The following is a 21,099-nucleotide window of genomic DNA, read 5'->3' as shown; positions in this document are numbered from 1 at the left end:
TTTACATTATTTCAGATACTTCCGATGATACATAGATTGCTATAAATAAAACTGTGGAACTTGAATCGTATCTACGATCATCATCTGCACAAGTTTTGAAGGACACCTACTTCATGCTGCATGTTAATTGTTAATGGTGCATACAAGTAAACTAGGCTAAACAAATCTATTTAAAAAGCATCTTAAACACATGTTTGGTATAAAGCTACGACACAAATGCAAAACTGAAGTATACATTTCGTACTGAAATACTTCATTAATTAAAACAGATATCAGATAGGGACCGGTGCATTGAATATTACCAAGCTATGTTTGTCTATTCCCGTTGATTCTACCTCGAAATGTCGATTTTATAATCAATGTCTTCACGTTATCACAACATTAAAATATATCCTCGTGTTAAACGCACGTTGTAAGAATATATTCAATCTGATACAAGTCTTTAAATCACATGAGTAAAATTAGTATGATGTCTAAATCATATTATAAGTTTAATATTTTGTATTCAGTAGAATAATTTTCGCGGTAAAAATGTTTTCCTCCTTCAGTATTAGAACTCCAATGTTAAAGAACGTAAACTTTTTCTTTTATTAGATTATTCTACTTAATTATACCTTAAGGAGTATTGATTTTATTTTTAAAAAGCACAGGGGCTTGAGTAAATAGTCTGTATCACATTTAACCACAGAAGTCCAACCGAAAGTGTCGAAAATGACATAATTTCTAATCTAGAATTTGATTTAGCCTATACAAAAAAAAAGGTTGCTTTAAAATCTCATTGACACTGAATATACCATTTTCACTCGCTAGTGCTGTCCTTCAGTGTCCCAAAGCCAAGTCAAAAACTGCTATTTTCTACATACAATGCACATAATGAATATAATCATGTTAAAGAAATGTCCGTTGTTTGCACTATGTTTAGTGTACTGCTGCTAACACATTCAAAGTCACATTTCAAAAGTGTCATTTGAAAGTGTATATGCCAAGCTACAATATGATACCTTTTGATTCACTGTTGGTGAATCTTAATGGGAAAAAGTAAGGAAGGTAAACTGTACCTAAAATGCATTTAGAAGAAATATGTATGAAAGACAGCGACTGAAATGTTTGCTTCACTGAATGATAAAGGACGAATCTTTAATTCTAAAAAACAACAACAACCGAAAATAACATGAGCCGTGCCATGAGAAAACCAACATAGTGGGTTTGCGACCAGCATGGATCCAGACCAGCCTGCGCATCCGCGCAGTCTGGTCAGGCTCCATGCTGTTCGCTTTTAAAGCCTATTGGAATTGGAGAAACTGTTAGCGAACAGCATGGAGCCTGACCAGACTGCGCGGATGCGCAGGCTGGTCTGGATCCATGCTGGTCGCAAACCCACTATGTTGGTTTTCTCATGGCACGGCTCACATAGTTTTGTCTAAAATATAGACACCTACACCAACAGAGATGGGTCTTTGTATATCATATCGTAGCTGCTTAAGTTTAAACCATCCTAAACTTGATAATCATTGTGCATTAGAAAAAGCAAACAACCTGTGTCATCAAAATAGCTTGAGAATAGGTTGCAGAATACTTCGACCATTTTTGCATACTGTTTAATTGCAAGAGATTGATTTTACAGCTTGAGGTCATAATAATACACAAAAAGTAAAGACCCGGTAACACATTAACGGCTCAGTCAAAACATTGATGGTCAATTGTGATTTTTTTTTATCGGATCACGTGTTGTTACGTACAACGGGAATCAAGTTATGGCCATGGTCGATCCGTTGTATTGATGCCAGATGAACGTGAAATTAGTTATATTTTATTATTCACTCATGTTTGAAAAATGGACATTTTATGATACGGCGCGTGCGTCTGTCCCTCTTTCTGTCTGTTCACCATATTTAATCTGGTCTGTTATATTTCGATCTTCTCAGGTCGTTCAGCACGACTTTTATGTTGTGTTATTGGTACTGTTTAGTTTCTCAGCATGACCGTTTCGGCCTGGGTGGTTCCAATACTCCCGCTTTCATAGCCTTGGGTATTGTATAATCACCCCATGGATATGGTGCCTGCTTTTTAATTTTGTCTTTCGACAGTTCCTGTGATATGCAGGCTCTATAACCTCAGATCACCTTTCTAATTTCCAGTTTGTTTAGTTCTGCCCATTGTTTTCTCGTTTGGGGCAAACCTATTACTTCATCTGGTGACCAAACGCCGTTTTTCATGGAATTACACGCCACAACCTGTGTATCATTGAAGGTTCCATGTTCACCGCCGTTTGAATACATCTGCGGATGTTTCTAAATTGATTTTTGTATTTTTAGCATGTGTAAATGTTGAGTTCTGCTCAACCCGGGGCTAGAGGGCGTGGTAGGTAGCATGCATTTCCACTACCGTCCGTGAACAGGTTCAATCAAACCGAGCCTGCAACATTTTCGTATTTGTCGTGTTGAGCGACCTGTGAAGTTTCCACTTTTTCTATTTTATTATCACAGCAGCGTTTTTTGTGCCGTGTGGCGGCCGTAAAATGTCTCCCCGTACATTCAATCAGATCTGTTATATTTCGATCTTCTCAGATCGTTCCGCACGACTTTTATGTTGTGTTATTGGTACTGTTTAGTTTCTCAGCATGACCGTTTCGACCTGGGTAGTTCCAATACTCCCGCTTTCATAGCCTTGGGTATTGTATAATCACCCCATGAAATAATTTTCAAATTTAGTCATCCAAGCAAAATATGTATGATTCTATAAGTAAAAATGAATATAAAACAAACTGATGATAAGCTTTGCATCGAGAAATATACACTCATGTTTTCACGGATTCATATTGCACCGCTAATGTAGCGCAAAATCTCAACTGCAGAATTCGTGCTTATTTCTCTATACAAATCTGATAATCTATTAAAGCGCACTTGCAGAATAGTATCCTATGTCAGGATTAGATCCCTCGAAGTAATATTGGCCGCTGAACCACTTGATTCAAAATATTGTTACTTCATAGGATGATTAGACGTGCAGAGTAGATGACCCCTATTGATTTTGGGGTCACTCTATTTAAGGTCAGGGTCGCAGCTAACAGAAAATGGAAATCCATTTCCGGTCCGTAACTTGTGAACCACTTGACCCAGAATGTTGAAACTTCATAGGATGATAGGACATACAAAGTAGATGACCTCTATTGTTTTTGGTGCCACTCTATCAAAAGTCAAAGTCGCAGCGGACTGAACAAGGAAATCCAATTCTAATCGATAACTTGAGAACCATTTGACCTAGAACCTTCAAATTTCACAGGGTGATAGGACTTACAGAGTTGATGACCCCTATTGTTTTTGGGGTCACTCCATCAAAGGTCAAGGCCTCAGACTGAGCATAGAGAACACTTTTCAATCAATAACTTGAGAACCACTTGACCCAGAATGTTGAAACTAAATAGGATGATTGGACATGCAGAGTAGATGACCCCTACTGATTTTGGGGTCACTCGATCAAAATGCATTTTCGGAATAAGTTTAACTCTGTTATTTTACTACCAAGATACTCTTCTTACTTGCGAATTTCATAGATTATTGTTTAACCAACTGGCAAAAAAGAAGTGAAAACTTTTCTTGAGTATTACGTTTTGATCCGTTCCCCGACTACAAGATGATTCTTTATTATCCGATAAAAAGAACTATTGCACGACATGGTTTACTATTAAACAATCTCCATCAAGTTTTTCGGCGACGCCGTCTAAATTGGTTTTCGTTACCTATGCCACGTGACTTCAGTTTGCAAATCAAACTACTTGATAACGCATTATAGATAATTTATCAAAATGGAAGATTTATGCAACACTCTGCTTGATTGGACGAGAGTGTCAATTTCTTTCACTCTGTTGATTGTGCTACGCTGAGTGAAATGTAGACAAAGCGTTATCCTAAACGACGCTGTTCACAGTTTTAAAGCTAACTTTGGCTCAGTATATTTAGCAAGAATATTGATATATCTCAAAATGATAAGTAAGTTTAATAAATATGATAAAAACCTGTTCAAATACCAACATATATCAAATTAAAGAAAGAGCAGAATACGGTCTGCGTATCAAATACAAATATACAAATACATGGCATTTATATAGCGCAAAAATTATAAAATATTCTATTGCGCTTTACAATTACATAACACACATTTAACATATATACATACAAAATATGAACAGGATTCTAGAACTTAGATTTAAAGATTTGGACATATATAAATACTATTTTACACCACTTCTGAATATTTTGTATTTTAACAAGACTACACTCATTGTTCATAAAACTGCCTAAATAAATGTGTCACACGAATAAGGGTGTGATAAGAGTCTTTTATGTAGAGAAGTGCTTTTTAAAAGATTTTCCTTGTTACAATTGTCGTCTGTATATGAAAAGGTTTCTTGCTTTTGTGACATATTCAGATTGCATATTAAAATGAGTACTTGTTTGCTTTGATATATTTGTTATAAATTATTTAACTGATTTATTATATAGGAATATTTTTCTTGAGTATGGTATGCAAATATTGAACTCAGTTGAAATCTGTTTTATTATATATATGCTATATAATGACTGAATCTCATTACACTGAAATGAAGGTACGCTGCATACAGTTTATCTATGTGAAATGACTACAGTCAAACTTTGCTTATGAAACAGAAATATTGAAATAATTACAATTGTATAAGTTTTGCTTGACCTTCACTTTTTTTATAGGTGTGACTTCATTGTCCAAAGATTCATGAATTATAGCGAATATGCATTTGTTAAAGCGGGATCAGTTGGCCTATTTTAGAAATAAATAAAAATAATAAATAAAAAAGCCCTTTAATTGATTTTTCTCATGTATTCTAATCAAACTTGATTTGTAGCATCTTTATTAGGCCCGCAGCCAACTTTGTTCAGCTGGGACATTTGACCCCTTTTAGGGGCTGCTAGAGCTAAAACTAGAAATGCCTTTATACAGCGTCTCATGAACAGCTTGGTGGATCTTTGTCATACTTGGTCTGGAGCATCATTATAAGATCCTCTTCCAAATTTATTTATATAGGAACTTGGGCCCTATTAGGGACCACTATAGCTAAAAGTAGATATGCCTTTCTTCGCATTAACCACTAAAATGTAATGGATTTTTATCAAACTCGATGTGTAACAATATCGTAAGGTCTCCTGTTATTTTGTTACAAATGGGGATAGGGACCAATTGAGCTAAAAATATAAACACATTTAATGACCTCTTCTCATGAACCGCTTCATGAATCTTCATCAAACTACTGCTGTAATTATTCGTCTAAGGATAAACGAAACAAAATTGCAACCCTACGAAACCTTTGCGAAAAATTAAAAGAGAACCATTTAAATTGTTAAAGTGCGGTGTTTAGTTTTACAATTTGAAAAATGTTTGATGAAAGATGAATGTTAGATGAAAAATTCATAAACTTCTTTCCTTATTACAATTCGCCGACCATCATTTTTAAAGATATTTCTTGTTTATATACTATTTCTATGTAAGTTATATAGCTTTTTTTACGTGAAACAGTTTTAAAGAAACACACCTACGATTTCAAGATAAAAATTTCTCGAAAGTCAAACAAACAACATTTTACCATGGTGCATTCAACCGAGTGAAAGAAAATTTGCACAGAATATAGATTTTTTTCATGTACATATTCGGACAGTTAATAAAGATTTCTAGGTATATGTGTAAGATGATGATATACTTAGAACGTCGTTACTTTACAGTTTGAAATTTGGTGAGTGAAATTAAGGAATGATTATGATATATAGACAAACTATGTTACGACTTCTATATCACCATCAAATACCTCGGAAGCTGAGTTTACATTTTTTGTTGAGGTTATCAGTTACTTAAGTCAAATTAACAATTTGTTTTGCAGAAAATTGTATTCGATTCATACAATACCGTGTATAGGTTTGCTGTAGAAATGTGCACTCAACGCTCATGCATTAATAGCTACTTTTACACATTTTATAATGTGTTATATCTGTTTGGTCGCTTTGCTTTAAAACATTGTTTGTCTCTTTTATGCATTAAACTGTAACTGGAATTAATGGACCATGCTTCTGGCATCTCAGTTATAGCTAAAACGTTTGCTTATAAAGCCTAATATGTCTGCTTTTATGATTCATTTTTATCAGCAGTAGAAATACAAATACACATAATCAATTGTATGTATATGAGATTGTTCGCATGGTAATGAGGTCTTTAATAAATGTTGTAGTATCTCTTGCATTGAAATCGAGTATTTGTGGACATTGTTATAACATTTTTTGCATCTACTTTCCTGGTCTTGGAAATCTATTTTAAAGATCAATTGGTGGCATGGCTATAACAGGGAGAATATATAGTTTTATAGGCTAGGCTTGGAACAAATGTTTGTTTAACAAGAGCTGTCTCCATAGGATGACACATGCCCCCGATGGCACTATGAATGAATAGTTATGGCCGATGTTAGAGTTTAGGACCTTTGACCTACGGACCTGGGTCTTGCGCGCGACACGTCGTCTTACTGTGCCACACATTCATGCGTAGTTATTTTAAAATCCATGCATGAATGACAAAGATATGGACCGGACATGCCCATCATTGCACTATCATGAAATATTACCTTTAACGTCTAAGTGTGACATTGACCTTTGAGCTACAGACCTGGGTCTTGCGCGCGACACGTCGTCTTACTGTGGTACACATTCATGCCCAATAATTTTAAAATCCATGCATGAATGACAAATATATGGACCGGACACGCCCATCAATGCAATATCATGAAATATGACCTTTAACGTCTAAGTGTGACCTTGACCTTTGAGCTAAAGACCTGGGTCTTGCGCGCGACACGTCGTCTTACTGTGCCACACATTTATGCGTAGTTACTTGAAAATCCATCCATGGATGACAAAGATATGGACCGGACACGCCCATCAATGCACTATCATGAAAAATGACCTTTAACGTCTAAGTGTGACCTTGACCTTTGAGCTACGGACCTGGGTCTTGCGCGCGACACGTCGTCTTACTGTGGTACACATTCATGCCAAGTTATTTGAAAATCCATCCATGGATGACAAAGATATGGACCGGACACGAAAATTGCGGACAGACCGACAGACGGACAGACGGTTCAAAAACTATATGCCTCCCTTCGGGGACATAAAAAGAGCATTGTACCTCCTGTTTCAGCTATACATGTTTGTTATGATTATGAGGCAAAACTTACACTCAGGAAAAAGTAACCATAGTTCTAATAAGATATAATGTTTGCACCAAATCCTACTTTCAAGAATAAACACCACCATTTCGCAAATGATGAGGAGACAGATCTTGGTAATTGCTGTGCAGTTCTGTGTCTGTGTGCTGTTTTGTCCTGCGTAGAAACATGTACATTACAATCACAACAAAAAGAACAGTAGTAACAATTGCAAGAGCTACGGCAAGAATAATAACAGCAGTTTTATAGGCGGATACATCATTTTGCCCGCTGCTGTGGTCACTTGTTGATTCATTTCCTTGATATTCTTTGTCATTGTCACTTGTTGATTCATTTCCTTGATGTACTTTGTCATTGTCACATGTTGATTCATTTCCTTGATAGTTGTTGTCATTTTGCCAACGTTCCCAGACTTTCACATTCAGGACGGCAACGGATGAGAGGTCAATGTTTTGTAGGTTTTTTCTTACCTAAAGTACAAAATACTATTATAGTAAAAAGATATATATATAGAGAGAGAGAGAGAGAGAGAGAGAGAGAGAGAGAGAGAGAGTATGAGAAAATATATGTTTAAACAGTGTCAAAAGTTAAATGGTTTATAATTAAACTTTTGACACTGTTTGAACATATATTTTCTCATACTCTATAATTTTATCTTTATGTTCTTGTATCCTTCCGGGATCCAGTGTGTTTGAAAGGCATTTCGTTGATGTTTTTTTAATATCTCACTTAGAGAGAATTTATACGAACTATAGGCATATATATACGTGTATACGAACCATAGGCATATATATACGTGATACATATAAACTAAGATAACATGAAATAATATCAAATTTTATGGAATATCAAAAATGAGTAGGTGTGGTCTGTAAATGTCAGTGGTCAAATCAAATATTTGCAGAAGGAAATTATGCAACTTAGAATGGTAACTCTGCAATAATAATGTAAAACAAATCAACGACACCTGTTGATTCTAGATTGATGCCAAGGAAGACGTTAAGATTTTTGTGTCCAAATTAACGTCGCAGCGACACAATTACATGTCATATGGCGACTTTCCAGCTATGCTGATGGGGAAAGAACCAAGGTGCCCCTCCGTGCAATATTTCGTCACGAGCTCGCACCTGGGTAGAACCATCGACAATCCATCGGCCAGCTGGGTGGCTTCCTCAAATGAAGAATTCAAAGCCTCCAGATATGCTCGAGCCCATTTTGGTGAGTGATCATGTACTCGCCGATACTGTATTTAGAGTCAAAATTAGTAAACGAAAATGATGGTGAATACAACATATATTATCCTTCTAACTCTATGTGCTATGTACCTCAATAACGAGCCTAAACTCTGTGTCCGGTAGATTAGCTGCAGCAACAGAAGTTCTTAGCGTGATACCACCTGTGCTTTGGTCCATGGTAAATAAATTATTCTTGTTACCTAAAATGTAGCCATTTTGAATTGTCAGTATTATACAGTTCAGACAATATAAACAGAAATAAAAACTGATGCATAAAAAAATGTTAACCTTAACTAAATAAACTACCATTCTTATTTTTAATTACAATCATTAAACAATCCTTAAACGGTGTGAAATATGTCAATATTTCATCAAAGGAAGATATGTGATTCAAAACAATTTTACAATATCAAAAAACGGCTAATTTTTAATATCCATTATTTCACATGTAAGGTCACAATAAACTTACCAATCTTTATAGAATAAAGTAAATAAGTCCCAAGAGTGTCATCATCTTTTCCCTTCAGTGGTGGTGTGATCTCCAACGGACCCTGAGTCATTAAAAGGAAACAAGTATTTCTAGTTATCTAAATTATATCCTCCGCCTAATATCTTGTTTTTGAATGAGGAGACAGTATTTTGAAAGATATTCAATTTCCAGATATACACAGATAATGTACAAAAAGGACCATGTAATAGTTTGTTGGTTCCTATTTTTGCAAAATCAAAAGAAAAAACTCATTTAGTATACTATATCAGTACTAAGTTTCATGAAGGTTCGTTTCTTTTGTTGGAATTTATTAACTTAATATAAAACTAGAAGATGATTTTGTAGAAAAGCGCATGCCTCCCCAACACATAGTCGTATAGGCAAGAAGTCAATAGGGGACAGGAGTAAAAGTCAAAGAGACACTGATGGTTAACTGCAATAGGGATCCTCTACTTGGCATGTCCAATCATCCAACTAGGTTTCAAAACTGTGGGCATTCTGGGTCAAGTGGTTCTCAAGTTATTGATTGAAAAGTGTTTTCTATGTTCAGCCCCATGTTACCTTGACCTTTGATGGAGTGACGCCAAAAACAATAGGGGTCATCTACTCTGTAAGTCCTATGAAATATGAAGGTTCTTGGTCAAATGGTTCTCAAGTTATCGACTGGAAATGTATTTGCGACCTTGACTTTTAATAGAGTGACCCCAAACACAACAAAGGTCATTTACTCTGTAATTCCTATCACCCCATGAAGTTTCAACATTCTGGGGCAAGTAGTTCTCAAGTTACTGACCGGAAAGGGATTTCCACTTTGTGTTAGCTGTGACCTTGACCTTTAATAGAATGACCCCAAAATCAATAGCTAGCATCTACTCTGCATTTCCAATCATCCTATGAAGTTTCAACATTCTAGGTCAAGTGGTTCTCAAGTTACTCACCGGAAATGGGTTTCCATCTTCAGGCCTCTGTGACATTGATCTTTACTAAAGTGACCCAAAATCAATAAGGGTCATCTACTCTGCATGACCAATCATCCTATGAAGTTTCAATATTCTGGGACAAGCGGTTCTCAAGTTATTGATCGGAAATGGTTTTACAAGTTCAGGCCACTGTGACCTTGACCTTTATTAGAGTGACACCAAAACTAATAGGGGTCATCCATTCTGCATGACCAATCATCCTATGAAATTTCAACATTCTGAATCAAGTGGTTCTCAAGTTACTGACCAGAAAGGGATTTCCATTTTGTGTTAGCTGCGACCTTGACCTTTAATAGAATGACCCCAAGGTCAATAGCTATCATCTACTCTGCATGTCAAATCACCCTATGAAGTTTCAACATTCTAGGTCAAGTGGTTCTCAAGTTACTCACCGGAAATGGGTTTCCATCTTCAGGCCTCTGTGACATTGACCTTTATTAGAGTGACACAAAATCAATAAGAGTCATCTACTCTGCATGACCAATCATCCTATGAAGTTTCAATATTCTGGGTCAAGCGGTTCTCAAGTTATTGATCGGAAATGGTTTTACATGTTCAGGCCACTGTGACCTTGACCTTTATTAGAGTGACCCCAAAACCAATAGGGGTCATCCACTCTGCATGACAAATCATCCTATGAAGTTTCAACATTCTGAATTCAGTGGTTCTCCAGTTATTGATCGGAATTGTTTTTCTATGTTCAGGCCCCTGTGACTTTGACCTTTGATGGAGTTACCCAAAAAACAATAGGGTCCTCTACTTTATAAGCCCTGCCGCCCTATGAAATTTGAAGGTTCTAGGTCAAATGGTTCTCTAGTTATTGATCGGAAATGAAGTTTGACGGACGGACGGAAGGATGGACGGACGGACGGGCAGGGCAAAAACAATATGACTCCCCCAGTGAGGGGAGACATTATAAAATGACAATAACTGTACGGCTACTGAAGAGGTTATAATGATAGATGTGCACCAACGCCCTGTAATGATCAATATTTGATCAATATTTGTTAAATTGCATGAAGATCCATTAATGAATGACTTTGTAATATTGGAATTGATGGATTATGAAATAATTAAAGGACAATACATTTTGAAACTCTGAAGGTAACAAAGTGATCCTGACGAAATTGCAAATGCACCACAGCCTCTACATTTGCGTTAAAAATAAAGGTTCATCAATAAATTACTTAGTCAAAAAAGTTTCTTTACGAAATCAAGGGGGAAACTGATTTTACTGTGTCAATGAGGATAATACAGCATGTGAGCAAAGGTCTTGTGCTAATAAATCATTGTGTGAGGTTTGGTGTTTCTACTTAAAATACTTATTTAATTATCAGCATACAAAATCAAGGGAAAAAACTCTGCTTTTACTACGTTAAGGGGGATAATACTTAACAACTTTTCTAGCTTTGAATAAATTATCAAAATAAACATAACAACGATAATAGTCTGAAGAAAACTCATTTTATTCTAAGGGTAACAATAAGGTCACCCTTAAACCAAAAGTCAAAACACCTTGAAATTACAAATTTGATGAATTTCAAATAATTGTATACTGAATGTTTAACTCTGTTTAGTTGAAATGGAACATCCGTCAATATGTTCAGTAGCAACATGTTAATTTTATTTCAGGTTTATGACTTCACTAATGACACCACATTTATGGACGACGTGGAATAAAGAAGTACTTTTACCTCAATAATTTTCAAACTTTGTCATCCAAGCAAAATATATATAAGTAAAAATGAATATGAAACAAACTGATGATAAGCTTTGCACCCAGAAATATGCACTCATGTTTTCGCGGATTAATATTGCACCGCTAATGTAGCATAAAATCTCAACTGAAGAATTCGTGCTTATTTCTCAATACAAATCCGATAATCTATTAAAGCGCACTTGCAGAATGGTATCCTATGTCAGGATTAGATCCCTTGAAATAATATTGGCCGCAGAATTCTTTAGTCCCGGAGATTGCTTTACTTGCCGCATATAGATCAGCACCACATTTCATTCATTTTGTGACTTCGTGGTTTATTTTTGAGTTACCGTATTGCAACTGTCATGGCTCAACGAATAGTACGTACAATTCGTACCACTGTATGTTTTATCTGACTGAACTGATCATTAAACAATATGTCCAATTTTCATTCAAATCTGTTTTAGTAGAGATAAAAACAAAAACAAAGGTGTGAAGTATGAAAATTTGTTGAGTTTGAACATTTGTTGAATATAAAGCATTTTCAATTTTGGACAGAAGCACGCACGCATGCACGGACAGAAGAACAACAGGACGGACAACACCAAAACAATATCCACGGCGTTGTATAATAATATTTGGTTGCAATCGTTTAGATACATCCAGTGCCATTAGATGTGAGACGACAGTGAAAACGTGTTATTCGTTCTAAATGAAATAAACAGACTTCAAAGAGCTGTCATACATATATAATGTATATAGTCCGATCCATTTCAAAATTACTCCGATTATGTTCATAATGGACTTTTACTTTAGGTTGTTTCAACGTTGTTAACTGCAGAAAGAAAGAGATATGTTTTGTATGAAAATTGGGCATCAAATAAAATATAATTATATGCTACAATTAAATAAAGAGTTGTAATTTTATTGACATATGCCTTAGAACCCGGAAAAGGATTCGATCCAACTGGATACTTCAAATATTCTAAAGAAGTTTTCTATCCTTACTAAACAGCCAATTCTAAACAAATAAGTTCATAAATTTTCAAAATGCAGTAACGCCGTTAATCAAAGATATATTAAATATCAGCATGGGGACATTATAATAATTACAAATGCATCAAAAAGAAACTTTGCAGCATTTCCCTGAAAATAGTGACCTTGTGAAAGCGTAACGACACACTCGCGTTTGTTTTTCGCAACCTATTTTTAGAAATAAACCGGAATAATTCTATGAAAATACAGATGGTCTGTCTTACAAAGTAACTGTGCTAAGTAACAGGGTCATTTGATCTCCAGTTGCTACAATCGTTTATATGTAACTCGAAACATAACTTGTACAAACTCCTTTCAGTGTACTATACAAAACCAAACATGTAATGTTTCATCTATTTTATCAATCAACTCTTTGTGCGTAAAATTCAGTTTCTTTGATTTAAGAAATATTAAGTTCCCAAACGTGGTTTATCGTAGAATAACCCGAGCTTTGAGTTCTTATGCGTAAGAATATATCACAATGACTGTAGGCCTGAGTGATATATTGTTTTGCATAGGAACAAAACACACGGGTTATTCTACGATAAATCCCACTTGGGAACTTATTATTTCGATTCTAACACGACATACTAGTTTCAACAGTGTTAGAAAAAATGGTGACTACTTTTTACGACCGTGCTGCGCACCTGGATCGGATGACGTCATTGCACGCGAGTGATTTATTGCAGAATAACCAGAGATAGATTTTGCTCTAGGTGTATGTAGGTTATTTGCTGGTCGTGTTAGAATCCCTTTTAACTTTTTGTTGACACTGTACTCTAGAAATTCTTCAAAAATGACTAAAACACGGGTATGATTAAATGTATAACAAGTTATTTTCTACATTTTTGAAAATGCAGAATTTACCTTTGAACTAACAAAAATATGTAGATTTACAATTAAGGTATTAGATCACTAATAGAGAACCTCCTTTTTGAAGAGTATTCAATTCCTACCATAAACCTACTTTTACTGCAATTCTTAGATGGGCGTAGGTTCAAGCCCTACTGGGACCAATTTTTTTTCTCTTTATTTTCCTTTTTTTCTAGTAAGTTTTTACTTCTTTCAAGACTTATTATTGATTTCTTGTACAAAATGGAAAAAAAGATATATTAAATAAGCGATTTCTTGGGGTTCAAAGTGAATTTACTACTTAAACAGAAGGGGTAGAGTTACACATCTTTGAAAAATATTTAGTTACATGTGGTGAAAGTTCTCTATTTTGCTTTTACTCTTAGATTATATATTGTGGATGAAATTTAGGTAGGTTTTACGTCTGCCCCAAGGTTATTTTTAATTGAAGTAAGCAAAATTCAAAACAGAAACACAGCATTCGACCTTAATTTTTCAATGTTGAAATATGAATTCTGTGTTATTAAATCCGTTTACTTGAGGCACCATAGAAAATATGATATTGACATTTTTATTTTGTGTTTTATAATTGTTTACCAATAGTCTGATGTTTCTTTTATTAAAATTAATGGTAAAATGAATTCTCTGCAAACGTTTTGGATAATGGCCATCACTTTGAAATTTGTCTCTACTGGAGCTTGAGGAGATACCATAAGTTATATAAAATTTATAAAAAACGCCACGGTAAAAGTTGTTTAAAAATTGCAAAATAGTGCGAAACACGGTTACCTTTCAGAATATACCAAGCAAAGGCCGTTTTGAAAACATTACTATTAGTGATCTAATACCTTAATTAGAACACAGAATGAAACGCCATTTGAACTACTAGTAGTATGAACAAGATCCAAACTGTCACAAAATACGCCCGTAAAAAGATTCAGAGTGAAAAATGGGCCATACCCCAAGAGTGCGTCGGGCGATTTGGCTGGTTATCGACCTTTGCCGAGATATTATGCCCATAAACATTGCCAGCAAATTTGGTGAAGATCTGATAAAAAAATGTTCGACTTAGAGAGCGGACAAAGCTAAATTCGAATTTTTTCGAGTAATTCAAGGGCCATAATCCAACACTGCCGAAGGCGATTTGGCTGGTTATCGAACTTGGCCGAGGGAGTATGCCCGCAAACATTGTCAGCAAGTTTAGTGAAGATCGGATGAAAACTGTTTGACTTAGAGAGCGGAAAAGGCTAAATTTGCAGATTTTGAGTAATTCAAGGGCCATACTCCAAGAGTACCTGGGGCGATTTGGCTGGTTATCGAACTTGGCCGAGATATTATGCCCACAAACATTGTAAGCAAGTCTAGTGACGATCGGATGAAAACTGTTTGACTTAGATGGTGGACAAGGCTAAATTTGCAGATTTCGAGTAATTCAAGGCTCATAATCCAAGAGTGCCTCGGCCGTTTTGGCTGGTTATCGAACTTGCCGAGATATTATGCCCACAAATATTGTCAGCAAGTTTAGTGAAGATGTGATGAAAACTGTTTGACTAAGAGAGCGGACAAGGCTAAATTCGCAGTTTTCGAGTAATTCAAGGGCCATAATCCAAGACTGTCTATGGCGATTTGGCTAGTTATCGAACTTGGACGAGATATTATGCCCACAAATATTGTCAGCAAGTTTGGTGAAGATAGGAAGAAAACTGTTTGACTTAGAGAGCGGACAAATATAAATTTGCCGATTTTGAGTAATTCAAGGGCCATAATTCAAGAGTGCCTTGGGCGATTTGGCTGGTTATCGAACTTGGCCGAGATATTATGCCCACAAATATTGTCAGCAAGTTTAGTGAAGATCGGATGAATACTGTTTGACTTAGAGAGCGGACATGCTTTTGGACGCCGACCGCCTGCTACGGGTGTTCACATAATACGCCCCACTCAACTTTCATTTGAATATAACAGACTGATATTTGTTAATTCCAAATATGTAAAAATAAATACGGTAGTAAAGTCTTAGTGATAAGCTTAACATGTATGCCGGAAAGTAGTAAAAAAAGACTGTGGCACCCACCCCCACCCCCGCCCTAAAAAAACAACAACAAAAAACACGATTACTCGAAATATTTTGACAAATACTGTATGGTCAGAACATAGAATAAAAAAAGTAGTTTTTCAACATACCGTGTACGCCAGATGCGTTACAGACACAAATGCCGGTGCTGGACACGGCGCTGGACAATTTGGATACTCGAAATACGGTACTTGGTCGTCTGCATCATAGATATTTACTTGCAATGTGGTCTGATTTGTTTTTGAGTCAGCTGATTGGCCATCCTTTAAGATAAACATTACCAGGGCATTGACGGGATTTTTACGGGTTAATCAATCATAAGGACTGCCTGATGATTTTCATGTACCCGCAGAAACATATCAGAATTAATCTAAATGTACTGTTAGAAAGTATTTTAATATATAGTATATAATGATATGTTAAAATGAATTCTAACTTTGATTTATTTTATGAAATAAGTATTTTATGCTAGGAAACATCATCATTGTGTTGAACCAATAAACAAGTAAAAGTAACAATTTATTTCGACGTCTCAATTATGGGTATTATGGAGTTTAAAAAAAGCATCAAAAACTTTCATGCAAATTTTTCTTACCGCTACACTAAGGTTCAGGAAACGGGTATTCTTTGCCATTGTGTCAAAATCAAGCGGTTTTGTTAGAGTAATATTTCCTGTTGAAGAAGCAGGAATACTGAAAAAGGCAGAACCGTCGTACTGAAAATAGAAATAATTTACACCTACTGACATGAATGTCATTCAATTGTTTTTTTTTTTTTTTTTTTTTTTTTAATTCATCAGAAATAAATTCTCTCAGATCTTCACACCAGTTTTGACTTGAGCCCAGCAACCGAGTGTTGAATATAGACCGGTCATATTACCTCAAATTATGGACCACGGCGATTTGTTTAACGTCTAGAATAAATGAAATCATCAATTATAAAATGTCCACGGAGGAAAACATTACGCAAATATTTCACAGAATTATACTGTAACAATATTATAAAAATTAACACATAATTTTAAACGTTCCTGTATAGACGAATCCTGTTTCTTAGAATGCACTATTAGCTATAATTATAATACATATTTTGTATTGTATTTGCATATACATGTATATATACATACTTAAATCTTATTCAAGTTTGTGTGCATAAAAATTGAAAGTGTTCATCCTGTACACTGATGACTCGTTTGTAATAATGTCAAGAGAGATATTCCCGCATACAGCTTTGTAAGACGAATACCTCAACAGACCTCGCACGTATCTACAATTTGGTTTCATGTGTTTTAAAAAAGTTTGGAAACTTTGGGAGAAGTACTCCCAACAAACTACCATTCTCCAATAAAGCGGTAAGTCTAAGGACACAAAACTACAACTCCGCAACTGACACTAAAATATGCACGAACATATACGACTGGGAGTAGTTTAAGTCATCCAACAATAATGCCATGTTCACATTTTATATAAGTTTAAAAACCCTTAACTCCGCAATGATTGGACAAATCTTTAAACATGCCATGCACAACTTAAATCAATACTTTAGTTATCTCAATGGAATTCATTTAAAATATGTGGGACAGTTCGCGCCACGAATGTTATTGTAGCTGCAGACCCCCACATGGCAAGATGACATCTATATGCATCATTCAAACATTTTTGTGAGGGTATTAAAGGTCAGAGAGTTTCCTAGTAACGATAATGCAGGAAACTGTTTGTATTTCAAATATTTATATTATGATTTATACTTACGTCATTTAAACTGTATGGATGAATTTGGAAATAAAAGTCATGAACACCTCCCACATCTTTATCTTGAACTTTTGGCTTCAGTTTGTATACCACAGTGCCAACCCGCGTGGACTTCAAAGTAATACATTAAAGTTACAATATAAATAACAGTATCTAATAATAATTATTATTATTATAATAATAACAACAACAACAGTAATGATAATAATAGCAGTATCAATAATAATAGTTATTATTAAACACCTGTTATATTGGAATGATATTAAATATCAAACTAATTATGATGTCCATACATGTGGTGTAATGCCATTTTGCCCGAACCAGTATCATGTCTTGTCTGCGTACTGTGTAGTTAAATACTAATGCTAAATATCATTTTATTAGTGAAGTTTTAAATGTTAAATGTATCTCTTTAAGTAGGTAACATCAAAGAAACCACTGCGTCAATGATGTAAAGGACATCATAATCAAAAACACGTTTTCTTAGTTGTGACAATTTATAAATATTATGACACATTAGTTTTACTTATTTTCTAAATTATGGTCTCCCTTTGTATTGATCGTAATCAGTGAATTGGTATTGCCAGACAGGCTGACATATAAAAACCTACCTGAGGCATGAGTTGTCGTTATTTGCGATAGATGATATAACTTACAATTATACCAAAAATTAATTTATCAATATAAAAAATTAATAAAATACACGTTTTATTACATACATTTTTGTAATTTCGAGGACTTAGAAATAAAGTTTTTAATTTTTGGATCTCAATGTTCTGACTTACCTCTGGTAATGTGATATTGTAAGGATTGTTTATAAATACTGGAGCGAATTCATTCACTGGCGTCACACTTATGAACACATCTACCTGTAAAATATCACGAGAACAATGATATGTGAATATTAATGTTAGCTTATCATACCAATAACTTCTTTGCCTGAATCTTTCATGCTTTCTGTCATCTTTCATGAACACAATTATTTATAGTGGCCAAAAAATAAAGGTAAGAGTCGATTTCCCGGAAGCACGGAGCACCCAAAACACAGTAATAGAGCCACGCATTTGCAAAGTAGGTCCACAACAAAAAGAAGCTGTAACGGAAAAATATTGTAGACGGGTTGCTTCAGAAATGCTACTAGTACATTTAATTATATGCAAAATATAGAAAAAGGCGCGGAGGAAGAGGCAATGGGCAAAAAATGGGGAGCGGTTCGGGTGTAGCGGGGGAGTAGGGTGGGGGAGGGGAGTGGAGCAAGGATGAATATTCAAAAGGGAAAGCCATGCTCCACAAACGCAGCAACCCCACAACGCAAATCACAGTAGCACATACAACCACGCACAAAAGACAAACATACACAAAACTAACATACACAGATAAACAAACAGACAAATGAGATAAAACAACACAGTGGGGCACCACCCAAGACACACAGACATATCACGCGCGCACGCACGCGCGCCCATACACATACACACACAAGCAGGAAAACACAAAAGCCGGGCACCGCCCTTAGATGACCGACTACCAAAACTACGGTGGACACTATGACTTATCCACAGCAAAAGGAGAGGTGGTGCAAATGCAAGAAAGCGTAAATGCAGGGGAAATAACGGATGGGGCGATTGGGGTAGTGAGGAGAAAGAGAAAAATATAAAAGCCAACAACACACAAGACAACATACACAACACAAAATACGAGACGGACAGAAAACAAGTTGAAAATAGGGCAAACATTATATGTCTACAAAAACAGTACATAGAAACAAATATCGCGGAAGATGCTCACAGTGTGCTCATAAACCATATATTTATTTACTTTAAGGCTAACCCAAAAGGCGTTGCATCAAAAACATATACTTGAAAACGGTACGTCTTTTTACAGTAGCCGTGCTATCAGAGGATGATTGAATTTATATATATACATTACAAAAGATAACATAAATAATACCGTATTTCCTCTGTAAGTAACTGTCAGGGTAATCGTTGTAATGTCAACTTCATACTGAAGAAAAAAATCATGTCTAGAATTTAACTTCAAATGAAACGTACACATATCTTTTTTCATAAAACAAGTGTTTCTTCTGTACATGCGCTTTTTTCTCTCATAACTTATTTTCTTCAGGAAACAGAAATGTCATATAATGCCTACTTCTGACTGCTTATTGGTGAATTATGTCAGGCCGATGCGTCATGCTAAACGCCAAATGCTAAATGACAATTAGTTAGACTAAAAGCAAACTGATTTTTGCTAAATGCTTTTTGACAAAATTGCGTAATGCAAAACTAATTAATGCCAATGGCTTACTGCCAAGTGCTCTTTTAAAAAAAAGGGCTGATGATTTCGTCCTTTAGATAGTCATTGGTCTTTATAACATATCTTTGTTCCTATTAAAACGTTTTCATTTTAGAGTAAAAAGTTTGAAAAGTCCCATGTTCCTATGACTGGTAGAACATGTTAAATTATTGCTTTAAATAAGGCTAATAAAACATTTTATGTTTTCACAGAAATAAAAGTAGCATTTATTAGTTTAAAGAAACAAATCATTAACTCATTATTATAAGTTAAAGACTTTGACGATAATCATTTATCATTTAGCAATTCGACAAAACCATCTGGCATTTAACTTTTTGGATTTAGCATTAAATATATGGCGTATAGCACTTTGTATGTAGCATGTAACATAAAATATTTGGCATTATCATTCATTTTTTTTTATTCAGGATTTGGCAATTAGCATGGCTAACCGGCCTTCCATACAAGTGTTTATTGTCAAGTTCTTGAACTGTATGAATTAATGATCTGTATCACTTTAAAAAACTAATTGCTGTAACGTTCAATTCTTTAAAAAGCGTTGAATTCAAAGCAATAACACTATTGGCTATGCGAAAATGTGACCGACATTGTTATATGTCTAAAAAAAGTTATTAAAAGAGACAAAGTTATGTTACAAGGCCAGTGCTTATTTTAATGATGTATCTGTCAGCTAATGATATTAACAATAAGCATTTTGCATGTTCCACAATTTTCAGGTAGCAATTAGACGAATACCACTTGATATCCGGTATTTGGCAACTAGTATTTAGCAATAAGCATTTAGCATTAACTATTTGATATGAAGCATTTAACAATAAGCTTGACGCACAGGCCTTCCATATATTCCACATATCTTCCAGAAGACTTGCGTAAGTTATGAAGAACAAAAGCAGCATAGCCAAATATTTTCATATTTACCCTGTACTCGAAAAAGTTGAAGACTGACAATGCTGAAGGTAAAACTACCAAAAGTACTTGTTGTATTACTGGTATACCTTAGATTAACCATCACAACGGCAAAACTGTGCTAGAAGTATCATTATTCTTTAAAACACATTTTTGATTGATGTCATTCCTAGGATCTGTAGTTTAATACGGACTGATATATTGTGCACCAAGCTTGCAGAGTAGCAGGTCACATCATAACAGCTTCAAAGCCCAAACATTTTTATTATATTACTTATAAAAGTATTCGATTTTGGCTTGTTTGTTTGACTTAAATGCCGCTTTCAGAACTATTCAACATCACAATTGCGCGAAATTGGTTTGCTATTTCTAGTAGCAATGTAATATTATATCTGTATGCACAGTGTTTTTAAGAAACTAAACACTGTTCAATAGTATGTGGATTTTTCTGCAATGATGTTCATGTTTGCGGTTCATTTTGATCAAGCAAAAGTTCAAGGTCATGTTAACAAAATGAATGTTATACT

General features: G+C 35.1%; 1 protein-coding gene across 1 annotated transcript; it reads right to left on the bottom strand.

Annotated features, from left to right (window-relative positions):
* Positions 1-7,305: 7,305 nt before the first annotated feature.
* Positions 7,306-19,441, bottom strand: LOC123563925 (cadherin-99C-like). The gene is made up of 8 exons (XM_053525677.1): positions 19,301-19,441; positions 18,136-18,219; positions 17,351-17,461; positions 16,195-16,314; positions 15,710-15,862; positions 8,942-9,023; positions 8,563-8,672; positions 7,306-7,707 (listed from the first exon to the last, which is right to left on the bottom strand). Exons 1-8 carry the CDS (start codon positions 19,439-19,441, stop codon positions 7,306-7,308), a joined length of 1,203 nt encoding a protein of 400 aa, XP_053381652.1.
* Positions 19,442-21,099: the final 1,658 nt, after the last annotated feature.

This window comes from Mercenaria mercenaria, chromosome 2 (assembly GCF_021730395.1).
Source record: "Mercenaria mercenaria strain notata chromosome 2, MADL_Memer_1, whole genome shotgun sequence".
Classification (NCBI taxonomy): Eukaryota; Metazoa; Mollusca; class Bivalvia; order Venerida; family Veneridae; genus Mercenaria; species Mercenaria mercenaria.
The sequence above is the reverse complement of the archived record's forward strand: the minus strand, read 5'-3'. Positions and strand labels throughout refer to the sequence as shown.